Genomic DNA, 23,023 nt, shown 5'->3' on the forward strand with positions numbered 1-23,023 from the left:
TATGTTATGTTATGTTATGTTATGTTATGTTATGTTATGTTATGTTACGTTATGTTATATTATATTATATTATATTATATTATATGAATTAATTAATTTGTTGTAGGGACAACAGAGGAGCGGCTCACGGTAGTGTACAACAGTCTAGGGAAAGAGTTTACGGAGACCACAGAACTGCCTTACCAGTTATTGAGGGAGGTAGGTCCATAAAGCCATTACGTATCGAATATTTTGAAGGCCACTGAAGTAATCAAATACCCTTTGATTATCTATTGTTTGTTTAAACAACTTACTTGACACACTAAAAACAATAGGAAAAAAACCCAAAATTTATAATATACTCAAGTTATTACGGAATAAAAAAAATATTTCTCAGGTAATGAATAGTGGGAAGATAACTCTCTAAGTAATATCACACCCCGGACACTCCATACAATGGTCGAAAGTTATTTACCTACTACTACTACAAACAGAAAGACGCTATCTGAACACGCGCAAATGTGTGCACGAAGTGGCAGGGTTACTCACACAGACATATATCTAGATAGACGCCGTAAGTACAGCAATTCGTATGAAAACCAAGCGTGTCACATTTCTTGTACCCACTATGACGTCACAAGAACTATTTAGTGATGGAAACCTCCTTCCGCTAGGTCTAAATCGATTGATTGACCGGAATTTTCAATTATTCGATTCTAAATAGAATAATTTTTGTTCAAGTATTTGTTGATTACAAGTACTTAGTCGTAATATTAATATAGTAGAAAAATACTAGAATAAGATAGTTTAGTCTTTTATTTCACTTGTTTCTAAAAAATGTTAATTACTTAAAAAAAGTTAAGACTTTAATTTTTAATCAATTTAAAATATTAAAATTATTGTCCTTCTAGTAAAATGAGCTTATTATATAACATCTTTTAGTAACAGAAGATCTTATCGATTAACTTAAATAATGAAAACGCAGCTCAATATGTGAACTTGCGACTGTCTTAATTAATTTTACTAAATGGTTTTCTGTTGGTAATTGGTCAAATTGATGAATGGCAAGACAAATGAAAATGTTACTGCTAACAAAATGTGATAAAATCTTATTAATCAGAAGAGGTTTACTTAATGACGGCCTCGTGTAAAATTTTTGTGATTTGTTTCTTGTTTCTCGGGTTTCTAACACTGCCACTCTGCATATTTGGATAGCATCTTAGGTGAGATAAACTAGACCACCTTCGTCCAACCATGACCAATTCCAGGTTTTTGTAAAGACAGCGCACTGTTAATTCTTTGCGTTGTATATTTTTTGTATTACTCGTACTACATATCCGGCAATGTATGTAATTATTTGCTTGCACTATTTTCGGACATTCGAGGCAACGTGCTGCAAAAATTATCGAAATTAGATACTACTGATAATAGATACTACAAAAGTGAAAAAAAAAAAAAAATACGAAACGTTACTAAACGACGTTACAAAAGAGTTATAGAATATTTTTATAATATTGCTAAGGTCATAATAATTTTCGTCCCTTTGTTTTCAAAATCGATCAGAACCGAGAACAGTGTTGCCTAACGTATATATACAACACTATTGTCCACTTGCACTAAACTTAAGTATGTCTTAAACCAATGCTTAAATTGATAAGACACTCTTAACACGATGTATTAAGAGTGTCTTTTGCATTGCAATTATTGGTTTAAGACGTACCTAGGTTTAGTGCAAGTGGACATAAATGTTAAATTTGGCCAAAGAAATGTACAAGCGGCCGTACCATGAAACTGAATGCATTATACAAAAGTGCTTTCGTTCGATATTCACGGCGTATTAAAAAGATCCTTTTTTAACAAGTACATCGCACCAAGTAAAAGACGCAATATATTACAAATCATGAGGCATACTCTCGGTTGCATATTTGTTTTCTCGAAACTCATACAAAACCAAAATAATTGTTTTCTAAATTATGCATCTTCTGATTACAAAATCACTTGCCCGTGGAAGGAAACGTCCCTGTTTAACCGTTTGCCCCCAGTTATGGTGCTTTTACAGTTTATAATGGCACAATTATGCATTTTTTCGCGTTTTCGACTGGTGTTTATCTACGATAACGGTCGAGCGCGTTATGGAGTGTAGCAGCGGCAAGTAAGTAAATTTCACTTACTTTGGGCACGCGAAGTACGTACGTATGCTTGCGGCGTCTATCTATAACAGACGAAATGACGAAAATTCTAACGCGAATCTGTTATCTATAATTCTGTTAATAGAATCTTAATAATCAAATAATTTTTTTATTGAATTGATATTTCAATTTTTTTTTTTTTGTGAAATTACTTCACTAGTTTGTTATAATTATTAATACAAAGATCGAACACTCAGAAAAAATTCCTTCGATCCGGTCGGATTCGAACCGACGTCTTCTTGCATACCGTGGCAGACGCTATACCAACTAAGGCACGGAACGAACCAACGGACCTCACGAATTTTATGAGAAATCTATGAAAGATTTATAATTTAGATTTAAAATTGAAATATCAATTCAATAAAAAAAAAAATTAATACAGTGAACAGCGACATCTCTCGCCAGGACTGGTAGCTGTAAAGGTACTAACTGGGTGATAAATCTTTCATAGATTTCTCATAGATGGCGCTACGACTAAAAAGTCGTTGAAAAACCAAATACAAAAACACGACGCAAGCACATAGAAAAATTCGTGAGGTCCGTTGGTTCGTTCCGTGGCTTAGTTGGTATAGCGTCTGGCACGGTATGCAAGACGACGTCGGTTCGAATTCGACCGGATCGAAGGAATGTTTTCTGAGTGTTCGATCTTTGTATTAATAAGAATCCTAATAATTACACATGTTCATTGGGAATCTATATAATAAATTAATTAATATTTTTCATTAATTTACTAACTGGAATAATCCTAAAAGTTTATTTAAAAAAAAATTAAAACCACCTAAAACGTTATATTTTGAACAGGTACTTTTAAATAAGATAACCAATTATTTAAGGTAACCAGTTATTTGAAATTGCGTGTCCAAGTTTATAATTACTTAGTAAATAGTTATATTCACTGCATTTTTATCGGCAATACAAATTGAAAATTCGGGAAGCCTTGTCCACTATGTTAAATCTCATTAAATGAGTATAATAAATCTGTATTATATATTACTCTACACTAAATAAATGAAGAAAACTATAACCGAATGAATCTTAGACATAAGTTTTTTTTTTCCTTATCTCGTTTCATCTTTCGGAAAACGAAAGCAACTCCTTTCTTTATCCCGTTTAGATGATGATAAACAGCTGTACACAGCCTAACTCACTACCATTATAAATAGTAACGTACAATGATGTTACATATTAACGTATAAGTTTCGAAATGAACAAATGAAAACTATATTCAAATATAAAAGACGTCTCGCGCGAAAACGGCTCGCGGACGGCCTTATTGTCGTTCAGTCAATGTGACCGTCAATGTGCGGGGCGTGGTACGGTATCTAAAGCTAGGGAGGGGCGGAGAGTGTCCATTCTTGTTACTTTTTTGTTATCTGGTAATATATATACTATAGTCCGTCTTTTTTGAAGACGGGAATAAACTTGCAGTAATGAACTTCCATCTCCCCTGATGTAACGAGGTCGACAATGTAGCGTGCGGGGAATAAGTCTGCAAGAAGTTTTGTAAGTACATAACCGTTTATAAAGATGCTATAATTCTTTTCCAGTACTGCGAAAGTATAGCCTCGACATACATAAGGATAATCAAGTCATCGGCAGCGCCATGCGCAAAACATTGGATAGAGAAAGGGTTTCGAGGCAAGGCGAGTAACGTGCAAGCATTGGGCGAGGCAACCGCCTCGACCGCCGGCAAAGATGTCGACACACCCGCTATGAGTTGTGATTCTAAAGGCCTTTATTCATGGTCAGTAATTATGAGACGTGCAATTTCTTTCTAAGTAAATATGAAAAAAAGGTCCACTCAGCCATGGCCACGTTATCCGTCCTAAACAATTACTGTCAAATACTCGAACAAATTAAAAGACAGAAGCTTCATTCGCATCATGCGTTTTTTTAATTTGGTCGAGTATTATTTATTTTACAGTAATTGTTTCGGGCGGGTGTAGGACGGAGAACGAGGGTACAGCACCAGCATCGAGTATATAACCAAAAATAGAGACGAAATGTCATTTAGTTTGTTTGAAAGATATTATGCCATATCATTACTGTGACAACTGCGCTCCGATTGGCTAGCCCGAGTTCGAAACAATTGACGGGTGTCGTCAACTGTTTCACTTCAAATCGACCAGTTAACTTGAGCTTTGCTATAATAGACGAAAATTGAAAATTACATATTTAATGTTTAATTACCAATGAAATTTGATACCGTTTGTGTTGTAACTAAATGTTTTGCTGATTTTCCCCACGCCACCGAATGGAACAGCGCGCCATTGTTAAGAGATATTATCTTTATTACAATAAATACAGAATATTTTTGGAATATACGGAGACGTACACACAGGTCAGTTGTTGGCGCCGTCTATAGTTCAGTGCAAACGAGAATTGATATTTATAAATGACGTATCACTGTTGAGTTACCAGGAATACACGGCCCTTATTTCGTCTCTATTTCTGGTTATATACTCGATGAGTACCAGTAAAAAAAACGGTAATCACAGCTAGTTTTATTGCTCGACTTGTCCCTATTTTGACCCTTATTGGCGTTCCAGGCTTCAATCAAACACCCTCCTACATCAAATGTCGGAACTGGTATTTCATAATCTATATGGACTAGACCGCGATTACCGAAGTAACGAGCGCGTCGACGAGCCCTCCGCTTCCGTATTTCGTAACCCTACCTGCTCGCTACTGCCAGATCCAACTGGTAAGTTACTTAATTTAAATAAACTTATTTATTTAGGTTGGAGTAACAATAACCTCCTAACGCTCCGCGTACTGTACAAAACGTACATAATATGAACATTCAAAATATCCATGGTATGTTAGTACGAGAATTTAAAAACAAGGTTAGTATAATACAGTGCAGACTTAATTTACTCCTACACTATACATTGGGCTACGCCCTTAATTTGCTCTATCCAGAACTTTACTGTTGGATACTCAAAAGTTCCTGATTTTGCACTTAGAATGCTGTTGGTACTTTGCCTCACGCGACTCAATAGCTAGACATCTTTCGTCATCTTTTTCCGTATTACGGCCTGGAAGCAGTTCGCAAACGGCCGGGGCATTGCATTGGTTTGTCAATACCGTCAGCACTCTAAATGCGTTGTTATATTGATTGAATTATTCAGATTCAGACAATGTTATACCTATGATGACGTAAATGCCCATTGTAGGTACATTATAATGAAAATATCGCATTCAAATTTAACGCAATATATTCTATCTGAAAAATACGTTTTTCATATAAAACTGAGTGTTGAAAATACTTTCTTTAATTAATTTCTTATTTTTCCTTGATACACAATATACTATTAGTTCAATTTAACGTACATTGGGCGTTTAGCGGTTTTTCCATTATACTTTAACGGGTCTTAGGAGGATAAATCAAGCTATGAGTCACATAATTGCCGACCTCGGTGGCCTAACGGTTTACACTATAGGCGCTGGGCGCGGAGGTCCTGGGTGCGATTCCCGGTAGGACCAATTTGGGAAATGAGTTTTTCTAAATTAGTTCTGGACTGAATGGTCTGGGAAGTGCACCAGTGCGAATTCTGTTGCTCTGATACTAATAGCATTTACTACCTCAATGGTCAAGCGGTTACCATATTCGCCTGCTACGCAGAGGTCCCGGGTTAAATTCCCGGGCCGTGAGGAATATTTGTATGGCCTACATTTATTTCTCTCATGAGTTTGGATGTAATTTATGGTTGTCTATGTGTGTATGTCCATGGCACCTGCGACACATGGTTTCCCTAGTGCGGGGCTATGAGTGTGTGCTTTAAAAAATCCTAGTTTGAGACCAGGCAAATGATGTGGTTGTAAGGCACATTATTGTTGTTATTATTGTACTACTTTTTTTCTGTTTTATTTACCTAGACATTTTGCAATTTATTGTCATTAAAATGGACTTTAATCACTATCACTCCCTATACTGGTCACTTTTTAGTCACTATCCAAAATTTTCTAAGCATTTTCATCATCGCGTATATAGTCAGAAATAGAGACGAAATAAGGTCATCTATCCCTGGCAACTCAGACAAATGGGCCTTATATCACTTTTAAATATCAACTCTCGTTTGCGCAGATATCACAAATTAGAATGCTGACATAGTACAGCGCCAACAACTGACCTGTGTGTACGTCGCCGTATATTCCAAAAATATTCTGTATTTATTGTAATAAAGATAATGTCTCTAACAATGGGGGCTGTTCCATTCGGTGGCGTGGGAAAAACAGCAAAACATCTAATTTCAAAACAAACGTAATTACATTTCATCGGTAATTAAATATGTAATTTTGAAATTTTCGTCTATTATAGCAAAGCTCAAGTTAAACAGGTAAAAAATTTGAAGTGAAACAATTGACGACACCCGTCAATTGTTTAGAATAGAATAGGACAGAAACGTTTATTTGCCAGAATACAGTAATTTAACTGCGTCCGTGGCCAAACGGTTACCATGCCGGACTGCCACGCAGAGGTCCCAGCTTCGATTCCCGGTCCGGGAGAAATAGTAGTATGGCCTACAATTGTTTCTCTCGTGAGTTTGGGTGTAATTTGTGGTTGTCTATGTGTGTGTCCATGGCACCCGCGACACACGGTTTCCCTAGTGCGGGGCTATGTTGAGTGTGTGGGTTATTTATTTGTTTATTTATTTGTTCATCAATATAAATTAGTATTATAAATAAATATTATAAATATTCCTTATTACTATAGAAGCAATGTATCATAAGCCATTTTGTCAATTGTGATCTAAACGCAGGTCCGTGTAGTAATTTAAATTCCGTTGGTAAACTATTGAGACTATGCACATATACCATTGACTTACAATTATATGGACGTCGGATCCGCACTAAAAAGTGTCCGAACTTATAGGGCGTTAAAATCGTATACAGAGCGTCATTCACGCTTTAGTCTTCGTTTGTGCGACTGACAGCGAAGCAAGCAAAATTAGACAGTACTGCGATGACATTACAATTTCAATTCAACGTTTTAGCTATTTCATATTCCTTTACATGTCACTACGTTTAAATAGGTTGACATGGGACATTTTTTTTCGTGGTTTTTGTATTAGACCCGTCGTCCATTTATTTGTAAGTCAATGACATATACATATTGAAGCAGTTATTCTTATAAATTAATTTATGGCATCGAGGTTCGTATAAAAGATTCATGATTTTTAGCTCTGGTTTGCCTTTGTATCACTTCACCACGTCTTTCAAAATATTGAGGATGAGTGTTCACGAATACGCTATCATCGAACCGCGCACCACAGATCGCTCGAATACACTTCTTTTGAACCTTGAACACTCTTTCTAAATCTACTGAGTTGCCCCATAGTATAAGACCGTAGCTGAGTACGGACGAAATGTAGCCGTGATAGGCCGTCAGCGCCGCTTCTCGAGAGACAATTTGCCTTAGTCTTCGCAAAGCGTAAACAAATCTATTTAGTCTCATACAAATTTTACAAACATATGTACGATTTCTATGCTATCATGCGAAAGCGTAGTGCATTGCTACTCCGTCGCATGCGTCTCAATACGAACAGCATCCTGAGGCACATTGGTGGAAAGATGGGAGCCCCCAATGCTGGGGCGGTGGATGCGCTTGTACACTGCTGTCAATGCGTAGCCAGATGTCCTGACATTGGCTGGGTACGTTATGTTCCCATCGTAATACCTATAATTTTGATTTATTTCATTATTTGAAACCTAACAATAGCTTAAGTATTTTTCTTTACTAACAAATATTATGGATGAATGTGTCTGAAATAAATGGATTGTTATTATTATTATTATGTTTATTTTCAGGCATTGAAAGTATGCCAGACTACCCAGCGTTCATCGATTTGTGCCATATTGTATGGTTGAACAGCCATCTTCCCCGCAAACATCAGGACAAGTGGCGGTTCCTCTTCTCTTCGCATATTCATGGGGAATCATTCTCCACTATGGCCGGTACGTGGTTTGAGTTGGTGGTGAGAGTTTGGACACATCTCGGATACAACCACATGCCACGATGTTACTAGCGGTACCATTATCTTGTTTCAAAATTTTATAAATATCAGGTTAATTACCAAGGTATATTTATCTCCATAAATAAATATGTAACTCGTATATTATATAAAAATAACCCTTGGCTACAAATTCAAAGGCCGCGAAACTGCAGAGCTGTTTGTTGGCGAAGACACACTCCCATATTTAGCAACGTACCTATAAGGATTTCATTGTAGACATAGAAATTAGACTCCAGTGACTGTTATAAAATATTTTCACTATAAAATCCAAATGTCGTCCATTTTTGTTAAATATGATTTCGCAATGGCGGCCGCCCGTCAGCTTTCCGTTGATACGATAATGATGACATCGATTCATTTCTTATTTCGATAAAACTAATTCTTAATAAAGCAAAGTGAGTTTTCTGACAAAAAAAATCATGTCACGATTCGCTAACGTACCTTTGTCTACCTTACCTATCGTACATATAATTTTATTTCATGCGATACACACTTATATAGATATATCACAATACAACGCTTACTTATCTGAGATTTGTGATAATAATTTATGTTTTGTTTTCTTTTTAAATGTTAGCTTAGATATTTTACACACAACAAAAGTGCCACGGGACTGAGATATTTTTTTTGAATATTTGATCACCGTATTAAAATTAATATTAAAAATTATAATTATGAAATTTACCAGTAAAAATCATTAGTGTAAAATAAAACCTGATTTTCAGAAAACCGGCAAAAACCGTTTATTCCCAGTAGTTCCATGTATTCAGTTCCACGTGGAACAATTGTAACCTAAAAGTTCCATACATTGAAACGCGCTTGATCCCTAGATACTTTTGAGGTGCGTATTCTCGTTAATATTCAAATCATTGTACATACCAGGTAGTTAAAATAGTTTCTAGTTCTTTTACCAAAATAATTTATAGTTATGTTATGAGTATAATATATTGTTCACCTCACTAGCTCGGTTTTTTTTCTCATTAGAAATCAGTGTGGAAAAGGTTTTTGAAATTGACGATGGACTGTTGTGGTGCACCTAACTCTTTCTTTCGATGAAAAAAAAAAACCTAATGGCACGTTCAACTACGCGTTTTGTCGTACATTTTTAATTATGTAGTATAAATCCGATGGTACATTCTATTCTTATTATTGTTGACATTAAATTGACAACAATAAGTAATTTTCTTTATTAAAACATTTGTTATAATTTAACGTTTTTCGTTCATCTACCATTTTCCTCGGTATAGTGAGGTGAAAAGTTGTGTGTTTCGCTCGGCAGCAAAGTTGTTTCGCGTCTCGTGACTTGAAACCCTCGCTACGCTCAGGTTTCAATTTTTGATACCTTCGCTTGTACAAGTTGCAATACAAGCTCTCGCGTCAAACAAGAACTTGGCAGCTTTCCATAACAAATAACTATTTTATTGCTAACAGATCTAGTGTAGTGTAGTAGATCTCATTTTGTTTTTGTTCCGTCAAATGTGTGTATGTGTGTATTACATGTAAACGGGTGTTTGATATGGTGGTGTGTATTATGGCTTGTCATGTTCCAACGTAAATGTGCGTGCACACACAAAATTGACCTACTAAATGCATTTTCGATTCAATAATTTGGACGACTCCTCTAGGGTGTAGTCACACAAACGACCGATTAAAACATTTAGACATTTTTTGAAGTTACGTTTATGTACAGGTCGCATCCAAGAATCGGGTCCATCGTTGTTGATAGTGGAAGATTCAAGTGGCTTCATCTTCGGGGGATACGCGTCTGAGTCATGGCAGGTTTGTAGCACACTTATATATTTTTTTATGATAATACCTACCTACAGTTATTATTACTCATACAAAGATCGAACATACACTAAGAAAAATTCCTTCGATCCGAGTTGAACCGAACCAGCGTCTGCTTCCTCAACGTGGCTAACGCTCTTCCGTAAACAATACATTAGCTCTAACGGTCTTACCTACTGAGCTATGGATTGAGCCAAGTGGGCCTTGGATGTCAAATAAATGATTTATTTATTATTATTTACTAATTTCCGTATGTTCTTGTTGCGGATCTTTTGTTTTGCCGTACCTACAGCAAATATATATTGTATATTTATTGTTATCAATTAACTTTGGTTAGCAGTAGAGATCCTTGTGAACGAATTCGTCCAGAGAAGTACTGCCACCTTACCTATTTCTGCCGCCAAGCTGTAATGTGAGCATTACAGCGTTCCGGTTACCAAACTTAAAGGTGCTGGTGAAATTACAGGCACATGGGACTTGTCAACATATCGATGCCTTAATTTCTCAAACTCGTATCTTATAAAGTGTGATTATTCAGAAGATGGCAAAACTTTCTATTTATTTTAAATTTCTTATCAAGGTTGGTAATAGTGTAATAGAGTAGTTGTGTAACGTACACAGGAAGAATACAGTCGAATAGAGTACCTCCTCCTTTTTTTTGAAGTCGGTTAAAAATAAAAAATTGTTCAGCCGAGAATGTGTAAAGAGCCCGAAACGTTAGTTTGAAAAATTTCGGATTTTTGTAGTTTCAATTTGTACACGAATTAATTTATTGTTTACGTACAAAATTATCTTTCGAGTTTCTTAATTATTTGTTACCTTTTTAAGCTGATGGCTCTATGTTCAATAAACAATTCAATTTAAAAAAGAAATATACGCGATATTTAAATCCGAAATAAAATAGTTTCATTTCCAATAAGAAAGAAAATAAGCCTGTTGCCCTTTGATTGGGAATCGGCATTCCGCATAGGATACTATACACACTCAACATAGCCCCGCACTAGGGAAAACCCTGTGTCGCGGGTGCCATGGACACACACATAGACTACCACGAATTACACCCAAACTCACGAGAGAAATAATGTAGGCCATACAACTGTTTCTCCCGGCCGGGAATCAAACCTGAGACCTCTGCGTGGCAGTCGTGCATGGTAACCGTTCGGCCATGGAGGCAGTTCAAAGTTGTAGAATAAATATCATTTGTTTCTCATAATAATATAGTAATAGATTTCAAGGTTATTAATAAAAATTTGTAAAATGTAAGCAATTCCGTAGACATTGTGGTAGCGTAATAGTTTGACCAACCGCCTCTCAAGCAGAGAAGGTCGTTAGTAGTAGTAATAGGTAGGTAGGTTCGAATCTGGGCTCGCACCTCTTAAGTTTCTCGGAATTGATGTACGGAATTCAATTTGAAATTTACCATTAGCTTTTCGATGAAGGAAAACATCGTGATGATACCTGCACCGCAAGGCGCATTGAGAGGAGACCGGTGCCCAGCAGTGGGTTCAGACACGTTCTCCTTCGCAGTGTAATGGATTATATATCTGTGTTCTCTCGTAGATATGCCCAAACTTCTACGGTGACGACAGCTCGTTCCTGTTCACTTTGGCGCCGCGCATGCGAATCTACCCTGCCACCAACTTCAACAACCACTATCAGTACATGAATCAGAACACCAAGACGTTACCTAATGGACTGGTATTTTTTAATTTTTTTTTAAATTCTTTATTACACAAAGAAAAGGCATTAAAAATACAAGTTACTTAGGATATTTACAAAGGTGAGCTTATCTATAGAAGAGATTTAGTTGCAGTAGAGATCCTTGTCAAAGAGTTCGTCCAGGGAAGTACTGCCACCGTAATTATTTCTGTCGCCAAGGAGTAATGCGAGCATTACTGCGTTCCGGTTTCGAAGGGTGCTGGTGAAATTACAGTCACAACCTGCGCAGTGGCAGTGCCCCTCAGATCTTTGCGATTTAAAGCTCTGAGTGGCACTGCGACTGTTATGGACAGGCGTGTAGCTTACCATCAGGCGCACGACTTGTTCGTTCCGTCACTTGATATTATAAAAAATAAAAAACATTTTCAGATGATGGGTGGCCAATTTGAGTTCGGTGGCATCTGGATAAATGCGGATCCCTTCGGTCACGGCTTCTCCGCAGAATCTTGCAGCACCTACCGAGGGTTCAAACGACTTAGCAAAGAGGCTGAGTTCAAGATACGCAGCCTCGAGGTTTGGGGAGTCGGAGAGAAGCCGTTGACTGTTAAAGAATCGGTAAGTCTCTCTTGCGGAATCGAAACTATAAATTCTTTAGCATCACAGATAGTGCATTTCAGAGAATGTTTTCAATTTAATTCGAACTTCGTTGTTTCTCCTTAGAAAATCCGGAACATTCCATCCTTGTTTCGTGATATACCCATCGTGATAATCGTTACGATAATTATCGACATAAATATGCATTGATAATTATTATCTTCATGCTTATAAAATTAATTGGATTAACAAATTCTATCCAAACTTGTCAAATGTCAATCTCATAAAAAGTCAAAAACCAAATCGTTTTATCAAAGATTCGTTCGTGTTTATTTAGTTCTCATGCTGTTTTAATTATTAAAATGACAAAATAATAAATCAGCATGGATCATTATCGGATAATTATCATGATAACTATCAAGGAAAATAATAATAATAATAATAATCATTTTGTCCACCACTGGCATTGTTCCAAGGAGTCTGTTGGAGAGTTTAGCTAAGCTGGACCTTCCGGCAACTTTTGTATACAAAGTTCAAAAGGCCAAGGCATTGTACGTCGCCACCTTAGCAAGCAACAGACAGGTGATGTGTTGCCACTGTGTTCCACACTGCCCCTAAAATCACCCATTAAGGCGCACCAAAAAATCCCAAAAATAATAATAATTGTTTATTTCAGTCTGTAGACCGTAGTAAAAAAAGTACAATTCATAAGTTTAAAACATCTAATAATTTTACAAAAATAATAATTAAAAATGTCGCACATAAAATAAGTCAAATTAACAAAAATAATAAGATCAATAAAAAAATAACTTTAAAGTCAAGCTCACCCTATGTGACTATTTCGAGCCAACTGTACTTCGACGTAGTAGAGCAAACAGCTCTCAAATAATTATTTTGATAATTTCGAAACCTGCTTCATCTATATATTTCTAATCATATCTTACCGATAGCATACACAATAATGCTATAATGGTGAAAGGATTTACCAATTGACGAAAGGAACACGCCTATTGTTACCCAGGGTGCACCGAAAGTACGAGAAGGAACGTACGAGAAGTTGCGTTCACCCGGGGTGATAAAAAAAAACCACTGACCATTTTTAAGGAGCATACTGTATAATGGAAAAAAAAAATACGTATTCGGTTTTTTTTCTTCAAATACTTAAAAAAATAAATAAGTTATGACGTCTCAAAGTTGTAAACAATATTGACACCCGATGACGCCGTTGCTATAGCAACAAGAACGGTGAGGGGGCAGTGGGCGGAGTCAGCGCGGGAGTTCATGTATTTGACAGACAACAAAGTATTAAACTAACGCGCGATGCTTTAGCGTAGGTCTGTCGTCGCGCGGCGTGACGTGCTGGCGCCTAGGCGTCTAGACAATGCGGCGCCTATGGCTCAATTTTATTTACTATTTTAAGTTAACAACGCGTTAGAAATTATTGGGAAATATTAACATAAAAAAATGGGGATTTTTTTTGTTTTATTTCACTAATGTGTTCTATTACAGAATCTTATGCACAGGGAAAAAATTGGCCAGTGATTTTTTTATCACCCTGTATATTTAGTAACAGTAGAGCTTGTGAAAGAGTTCGAGACCTTACCTATTTCAGCATTACTGTGTTCCAATTTTGAAGGGCAAGGGCTACAGATACATGGGACTTGTCAACTTATATCTCAGGGTGACGGGCGCAGTGGCGGTGCCCCTCCGATCTTTGCGACTTAAAGCTCTGAGTGGCACTGCAACTGTTATATACAAGCGTGTAGCTTATTAAAGAAAACTCCTTCTCTCTATCGTAAAACAAAAATTGTAAAGTATTTTAAAAGGAAGGTCGACTAAATCCTTTGGTCCTCTGAATCAAATTACATTTTCTGTCAAAGAAAATTAATTAATTATAATAGTGTAGACATGTAAGCCCTTGGTGTGACTTGTAATGTAATTTATTAAATTAATAAAATTATTTATTATTATAACCTGTCATGGTAACAAAGTTAATATTAAAAAAGTTCTACTTATTAAGAGAAAATTTCTTAGAATAATAACGCATAGAAACCTAGTCCGCACACGCTAAGTGAGGCAAATTGAAGCGCGCCCAATGGGCCTACACGAGCGGGCGCGCCTTCAGTGCTCAAGGTCAACTTGCACCGCGAATAGATCAAGAATTTTAGCTAAAAATGACGAAATGTGTGGTAAATGAGTGTAAAAATACGTCAGATAAACATAAAATACTAACATCACCTTCCACAAGGCAGTAACGCGTTTCAACTTGTATTTTTATATAAATATTCACTAAAACCGAAAATTAACCTACTACTAAAACTAGCCTACATGAATTTGATTTTTGCCTCACTTGTGACAGTTCGTTTGATACGAAACTATCATTCTATGCGTTATTATTCTAAGGAAAAATTATTATTTTACTTACTTATGGTCAGGCGTTTAGCTTACCACCAGGCGCACGACTTGTTCGTCCCGTCACTAGATAGCATAAAAGAAAGTATTTACCATAATATTTCCTATTCCTAACTCCTTCAATCCCTATCCCAGATGGAATCTGTAACATCGAAACGCAGTAGTGTCCTCGACACGCACCGCTCGGATCGTCAGTTCCTCAATATCATCGGAAAACCTCAAATCAGCGAAGGATTTAGAGGCGAAGTTTAAAATGTACGCCTGTCCTTTTCTAACAAGTAATATGTAATGCTTTCTCTTTTACACGCGTTGTTACGATGGAACAAAAATTGTTCTATAAGATGTCAATGACAAAGTCAGTGGAACAAAAGTTGTTCTTTATGAGGTTAGTAATATAGTCCTGAATGGTTGTTAGTATTTTTCAAGTAACCCTATAGAGTATGACGTAGCTTGGTTACCAAAAATACGCTTGTTGGGGTATTTAATGCATAATGACTGTATTTTATTTAATATTTAATGCAATCTTATTTGGTGTGCATGCTACATCGTCGACCTCATCATCACCTTCCATCAGGTGAGATGGAGGTCAAATGCGCACTTATTTTTAATAAAAAAAACGTGTAAAAATTGTTCAATAGATATTTTAAGTAATGTCAGCTGTGATCAGTACAGAGCATTTGGGGGGTGCTCTGCCCCTTTTTAGTAAAACTGTTATTAGTACATAGCTTGTATAGCGCCGTTGAGGATGTGACGTCACAAACAAATAGTGCCGTTCCTTTCTAACTTAACTACAAGCTCACGCCCTAGTCCCACAGGAGGGGTAGGCAGAGACCACCGAACTCCACTTTACTCTATCCTGAAGCAACTCTCGAGCCTCACATACATCAACTACCCTTTTCATACAACTTCTTTTCGTCAAATTTCGTCAAATATCCCAATATTGTCAAATGAAAACGTTTTTACTAACTAATAGTTAAGTATTGTGATAGTTTAAATTTGATTTTCTTATTCTAGTAGGCCATTACACAAACCTAGTTGTAATAGAGGAATAAAACCGTCATTCATATATATTTTATTAAATATCATTATTTTTTTTTACTATCATGATGTGCATATATTTTTTGTGAAGATACTCCACTTTGAGGTACCGCACCGATTTCTTTTTTATCGATAACGAGCATGCGTACGCGTCACGTGCGTACGTCACTAAGCAGATCAGAGAGAAACCGCGATATCGCTGTCCCGCTCCGATAATTTATAGCCGAGTTTGCAGCGAGTTAATAATCAAATCAAAACACAAAGAAAATGTCCTTCGTTCCAGCTGGATTCGAACCAGCACCTGTTTGCCAGACCGGGGCTAACCGCACCCCCAACAGTACGGAACGATACAGCAAACCTTACGTATCTCTCCATGTTATTGTTGCCGATCCATGTTTTTGGGTTTAAGTGGCTTTTTTGCCATAGCGCCACCTGTGAGAAACCTAAGAAAATTTTTTCTTCACTCACTTTGGGACCTTTACAGCTACTATAGTCGTCACCAAATAAGAGGCCAAAGGCACTTGTCATCGTGACGCGAATAGGCATGTGGGCTAATTATATCGTTAATCACATTATACTATTTTCACGAGAAATCGATTCAAAATTTTAAGTCTGTGATTATTTTGATTATTTTTAATTGTTGTCCAGGGGGCCTAAAAGACCGAATTGTGCAATTCAGTTGAAAGCGATTCATTTACAAAATTCCTTGCAATTCCGTAGCAATTCTTCTTATTTTCCCACATTGTCCCACATTCCGATGAATTGTATCCAATTCTTTTAATTTTGGTTTTACAATATTCATAAATGGTTTATTACGAGAATTTAGTGTAAATAAGTATGTTCATCAATAAAACAACTATATTAAGTCAACATTTTTTCCGAGAAATGGAAGTGACTCGTTGAAATTCGGCACTTAATTGCTTACAGCACTATTTTTGAGAAAAAATAGCTTGAGGACGTAACTGTTTTCAGGACTTTTCGGAATAACTCAAAATTGCATATTATTTTGGGATTCGTGCGAAAACAGTACTTCAAATATGTTTCGTCATATTATATAATGTTTCAATAAAATTTATGTATTTTTTTTAAACTCAATTATGCTAATTATTGTTTGTTTATTGTTTCGTTGATCGCATTCAAAGTTACATACTATCGCCTTCTTTAGCTGTCAAATATGGCCTCTTATTTGGTGACGACTATAGCAGCAGATAAGAAATTGTTATTCATTTCAGACACAGGCCATTTGTATTTTATGTAGTATAATACTATATGCTAGCAGTAGAGCTCTTTGTGAAAGAATTCATCCAAGGAAGTGCGACCACCTTAGCTATTTCGGCCGCCAAGCAGTATTATGAGCATTACTGCGTTCCCGTTTTGAAGGGCAAAGGAGCTGGTGAACTTACGCACATGGGACTTCTCAACTTATCTCTCAGAGTGACGAGTGCAACGACAATGCCCTTCAAGTCTGCTATTTAAAGCTTTTGAGTGGCACTGCTGGTGCTATGGACAGGCATGTCACTTAGCAAAAAATATTTAGTGACAATTATTTCGACAAAATAAAAAAAAACATGAACATTGTTTTTTTTTATTTTGTCGTTACATGACTGCCTCAGTGGCCGAACGGTTATCATGCCGGACTGCCACACAGAGGTCCCAGGTTCGATTCCCGGGCCGGGAGAAATGTTTGTATGGCTTACATTTATTTCTCTCGTGAGTTTGGGTGTAATTTGTGGTTGTCTACGTGTGTGTGTCCATGGCACCCGCGACACAGGGTTTCCCTAGTGCGGGGCTATGTTGAGTGTGTGCGTTATTATTATTATTATTATTATTATTATTATTATTGTTTAGTTAATCGCGTTCATTCGGTTTTCAATCGTTTTATTGTCTATTATTTATTCTGCAGGACGAACGTGACGTCAGCTGTCTGGACATGAATCCCGAAGCCAAGGCAATCCTCGAGATGGCTGGACGCCCGCGTCACTCTGAAGGCGTTCGAGAACCACCACCTTTATAATGAACACCATAGTGTCAATAGGTAATGTATAGTCTGTTTCAATCCATTTTACAGTAAAAGTAAACAAGCCAATTCTGAAGCAATCACTCAATAAAAGGAACAAGTAACACTTTCACATATATTTTGAACATTCCCACTTGATATCTCATTGATTTTTCCAACAATATTCATTTGAATAGCAACTTAAAATCGTATTTGAAACATGTTAGGCCAAATTTTTCAAATTTAGAAGTATGGATTGTCCATGGTTACATAGCGCTGTTTCGAATCGTATACTTTTTGTTAGTAATTAGCAGCGAAATCACAAAAAGAACTGTTATTCCAACTGATTCAATTAAACAAATTGATTCATTCAATTGATCAATTGATTTGTAGGTGGCAATACAACTGGCCATCACTAATATGTCTATGGTCGGGTCAGTGAACTGTTTATTTACTTTTATGTATAATGGATTGAAACGAACTAGAATTAGGTAACGTGCACCTATGTCAAGTGTTTTGGGTAACTTTTTCCTACCTAGGTACAACTTAAAATACGCTGGATACCTCTTTTTGTAAACAACACTATAGTGTTAGGCAAATAAATTACCTAAGTAACTGTTAAACATGGTTCTAGGTAACGTAGGGTCGGTGCCCTTAGATATCCACTATTTGTACTAAGTGATAATGCAAATAGTGTATACCTAAGAGGGGGCACCGACTGTACAGTTGATGTCCAGGTGACCTGTCCCCTTACCGGCCATTTCGTTCTGAATAGATGAAGAAAAGCGTTAAACAAATTTAACCTTTAACCTGTGAGCCGTAAAATTCATTTTGGCATGTGTTCCGATAGTTATTGACTTTTTGACGATCTCAGTGGCACCGTGGGCGCTGGATGATAAGGTGCCAGGCTTGAGTACCGGTTGGACCAATTTGGGAAATGAACTTTATTAAATTGATTCTTATCTGATATTTTTAAACTATCCTCGCGGATTTGTATCTCGGTTATGGAAATATGATTATGCAAAATAGAAATGAAATGCTGAATAGTTCTGAATTTGAGGTACTGTTGCTGAAACAACAGTACCTTACTGAAAAGTGCCCCAGAGTGAATTTCGTTGCTCTGGTACTCATAGTACAGGGAATTATCTAGTTTGAGACCAGGCAATTGGTGTCGTTGTCTGGCACATTATTATCATTTTAAGAAACTTTAATCTACCATCGCGAATGTGTGTCTCGTTTATGGAAATATGATTATGAAATAGAAATTAAATACTTGAAAATTTTGAATTTGAGGTACTCTTGTTCAAACAACAGTACCTTACTGGGAAGTGCCCCAGAGTGAATTCCGTTGCTTTGGTACTCATAGAACAGGGAATTACCTAGTTTGGGGCCAGGCAAAATTGGTTTGGTTGTCTGGCAAGAAACTTCTTAAATTTATTTGATCTTTAAGGTATACTTACTTAAATACAAAATACACATGCAACCATGAAGCTGGAATTCATTGAGCATATATGTAGAATGCGTAAGAAGGCTCTTAGAATCAAAAGGTCGGCCACAGATCAGGTATCTTTGGGTATCGGCTGTACATCCCGGAAAAATAGTCCTAGATAACTTTTTTCATGTTACGCACAAATCTTTGTAAAAACTAAAGTAATTTAACAATTAAATATATACCTGGATGTCTATAGTTTTTATTCTTGGTGTAGTATAATTTTAATATCGTTGTAAAATATCGAAATTTATTGTTGTGCAGTTGCTTTAATGTTTCCTCATAGATCTGTTTAGTTGTCTTTTAAATGCTAATTAATTATAATATTTGAAAGATTACAAATTTGAAATTTATCCAAAATGAAAGTACGAGTACAGTAGTTTTATTTTCAGAAATAACTTTTAACTTTAAATCCTGTGCACTTTACAAATCTAAAAATTAAATTTGTAACTTTTCAAATTAATGCAATTTTAGAATAAAATACAATGTTAGTCATAGCTCATAGCAATAATGTAAGCATTTAGAAGATTTTGGATTTGTGCCTTTTTTCTCAATGTGAATAATGTTCTGTTTTTTTTGGAAATACTACTTTTTATAATACGATTGTAGATCAGAGAAATTTTAATATTTATTCTTTGCTTATACCTAAATTAATTACAAAGATAAGGACCCAGACTAGTACCCTGTGGTACTCTATCTATGACATGTGTCGTTCATCGTGAAAGTGGTGTAACTCCATATTTTAAAAATACATATTTGTTTATAGATAGGTAGATAAATAAAACGTTTATTATTCACTTTACAAGGTATATAACACAAAAGCACATAGAACATAAATTAGTACACATTGATATGAAAACACATTTGTACAGACAAACAAAATTTAATTCTGGTCGTACCTTCACTTTGTGATGAAATGGCCCTGACTCAGCATAAATACTGTAGACCGTGACAAGTCGAACAGCGCTGGTTTTCTGCCAGTCTGGTGTGCGATCGCAATTTTTCCTAATTTTGCTTAATGGTATCACGTTTACGGTATCATATCTTTAATTAAGTATAAAAGTGAAGTAACTCTGATGCTTGCAGTTTAATCCAGTAGACTTCTTACTTGTTTATTCATGAAACTAAAATAGCTAAATATTCATTATAAAAGTGAAGTAAGTCATAAAATTAAATTAAAAGGAGATAATTCACTTTGACGATGAACGACACATATTCTTTCATTGTGTCAAATTGGTGCCATTTTGATTCGAAAAAAATTCGAGAATTTAAAAATATTAGATTTAGTTAATAAACGCCTTATATTATGTCGTTGCTTTATAAAGTATCGAATAGTGCAATGTGAATGTATAATTATAAACTAAATGTCTATGGAATATTTGAAACAGTTATTTCTGTTGCTTAATGTGGTTAATTAGATACTGAATTTTGGACTAATTGAAATGCACATTGTGTTCAGTGCCGGATTAAGTGCCTTGGGGGCCCAAAATATTTTAAATTTATAATTGATGTGTCAATTTATAATCGATGTGTGATTTCCCCTTACTCATGTCCCTATTACTAAAAATATTATATTATGGACGAGCCGAAATTTTTTAACTGTCTACAAAAGTAGAGAGGTCGCTGTCTATGATGGTAAAAGCAAGAGGTATGTGATAATAGGGGACCGTAACGAGCCCCGAAAAATTTTGACATACCTCAAGAAAATTGGTAACAAAACAATTTTTTTTAAATAGTTTCATTTTCAAAGTGTAGTTATCGCGAAAACCTAAGAAGTCAATAAAATTAAAGTACTCAACACCTGACAAATTGAAAAATCACAAATAAGGTATGGGCGAATGTAAAGAGCTCGTTTTTACTTAAAATCCTTTGTCCTTGTTATGGACTGGATAAAGCAAATGAACCAAACTGTCATTTAATTTCTGTATTATTTAGGATTCCACTTTCAACAACAACCCTTATACCCTCTAGATGTTTGAGAATCTTCTAGACAGGATCTAGATTAAACTGCTATTGCTAACAATACTGTAGTTAAATAACATTACAGTTAAGTAAAGAAAAAAAAAACAAAAATTAGATTGTCCCCTGGCTCTCACACTACCCTAATACTCGCAAATCGGGTTTATGTAATCGGTGTCCCCGGAGACATGGTGCCCTAAATATGTATTTATTTTTCTTATTGGTATATCCGGCACTGGTGTGAATTGTAATATTTTTTAAGGGGTCCTCTAATTACGTAGACATTTTATCCTTCAACACGTCTATGGCGCAATTGGACCTCTTCCTAAATTACAACTGGCTTTAGTAGTAATTTTTGAAAATGTTTTTATAAAGAATCAGTAAACATATCCCCTCATGTGTGGACCGAACAGTCTATTTATAGCGTACCGACGTCAAAGGTCGCGCATAACGGACCGCTGATTTAATAATAATAATAACGCACACACTCAACATAGCCCCGCACTGGAGAAACCCTGTGCAGGGAAACACACATAGACAATCACAAATTACACCCAAACTCACGAGAGAAATAAAAGTAGGCCATAGAAATATTTCTTCTGGTCCGGGACAGGTTCGATACCTGGGACCTTTGCGGGGCAGTCCGGCATGGTAACCGATCGGGAAGGTAGTTATTTGTACATTTGGAGTAATTTGATTCTCAGTTTTCAGTTTAAAAAACAGCAGTTGTATATACATCTATCTTCGTCTCGTCTATTGCAATAAGCTTAAGCGAGCTTTCATTTGAAATAAATAAATTTTAAAAAGGCCCCCCTTTTGCAATGGTAAAAACGTGTACGATTTTGGTTCAAAACTTAGGGTCGTATTCCAGAACTCTACTCAATGCTCAAGTCAGGATTTGAGCAGACTTGAGTATGATTTCAAGCACTGGAAATATGACTCTAATGGCAAGGACTTGAGTATGATTTTCGGCGCTCACTGCAATACTCAAGTCCTGACTTCAGTATTGAGTAGAGTTCTGGAATACGACCCTTAAACACGATGTTTTGTGAAAAAAATATATGCAGCTATAGGGTTTGTGTGTATTCAAAATGTCGCGCATATGTGGGGTACTTTGGATTCGAATACACTATGGTGTATTAAAAACACTTACTCCAAGTATTTTTTATTATTTTAATACTAAGTGACGCGACGAACAAGTCGTGTACCTGGTGGTAAGCGTCACGCCTGTACCCAGTTGCAGTGTCACTCAGAGCTTTAAATCACAAAATAACTGAGGGGCACTGTCATTGCGTCCGACACCCAGAGACATAAAATGACAAATCCCATGTGCCTGTAATTTCACCAGTACCCTTACCCTTCGAAACCAGAACGCAGTAATGTTCACATTACTGCTTGGCGACAGAAATACGTAAGATAGCAGTACTTCCCGGGACGAATTATTTCACAAAGAGCTGTACTGCTACTTACTAAAAAAAAAGAACTACTAAAAAATAAAAAGAATTTTGCCAGAGACCCTGATTGTTTATGTAAAATTTAAAAATATGTAGATGCTATATAGGTCCCCCATAAAGATGATAGACGTCTAAGGCTTTGAGCATAAAATATATTTAAATATTATGTATTTAAGAAGTAATCGTCATTCTGCCGTCAAGCAGTATTGTCATAACTGAGTTCCGGTTTTGAAGGGTAAGTAAGGGTGCTGGTGTAATTACAGGCACATGGGACTTGACAACTTGTCTCAGGCTGACGGGCGTAGCGGCAGTACCCTTCAGATGTTTGCGATTTAAAGCTCTGAGCGGCACTACAACTGTTATGGACAGGCGTGTAGCTTACCATCAGGCGCATGACTTGTTCGTTCCGTCTCTTGATATTATAAAAAAAATAAAATACTAAAGTAAGT

At 36.3% G+C, this 23,023-nt stretch overlaps 1 protein-coding gene across 3 annotated transcripts in view; it reads left to right on the forward strand.

Moving 5' to 3' along the window:
• The window catches only part of LOC113239806 (TLD domain-containing protein 1), a 41,827-nt gene extending 19,734 nt beyond the window's left edge, over positions 1–22,093 (forward strand). For 2 of the 3 annotated variants that reach the window (XM_026476943.1, XM_026476945.1), the window contains exons 3-10: positions 107–198; positions 3,716–3,912; positions 4,718–4,872; positions 7,980–8,126; positions 9,876–9,964; positions 11,534–11,671; positions 12,062–12,247; positions 17,580–22,093. In XM_026476943.1, the coding sequence (XP_026332728.1) occupies positions 107–198; positions 3,716–3,912; positions 4,718–4,872; positions 7,980–8,126; positions 9,876–9,964; positions 11,534–11,671; positions 12,062–12,247; positions 17,580–17,690 (1,115 nt within the window). In that variant the 3' untranslated portion in view covers positions 17,691–22,093. Of the gene's footprint in view, positions 1–106; positions 199–3,715; positions 3,913–4,717; positions 4,873–7,979; positions 8,127–9,875; positions 9,965–11,533; positions 11,672–12,061; positions 12,248–14,773; positions 14,894–17,579 lie in introns of all 3 variants that reach the window. The other variant, XM_026476944.1, reaches the window with a different exon arrangement.
• The last annotated feature ends 930 nt before the right edge of the window (positions 22,094–23,023 follow it).

This window comes from Hyposmocoma kahamanoa, unplaced genomic scaffold (assembly GCF_003589595.1).
Source record: "Hyposmocoma kahamanoa isolate Upper Pololo Valley unplaced genomic scaffold, ASM358959v1 116, whole genome shotgun sequence".
In the NCBI taxonomy this organism is placed as follows: Eukaryota; Metazoa; Arthropoda; class Insecta; order Lepidoptera; family Cosmopterigidae; genus Hyposmocoma; species Hyposmocoma kahamanoa.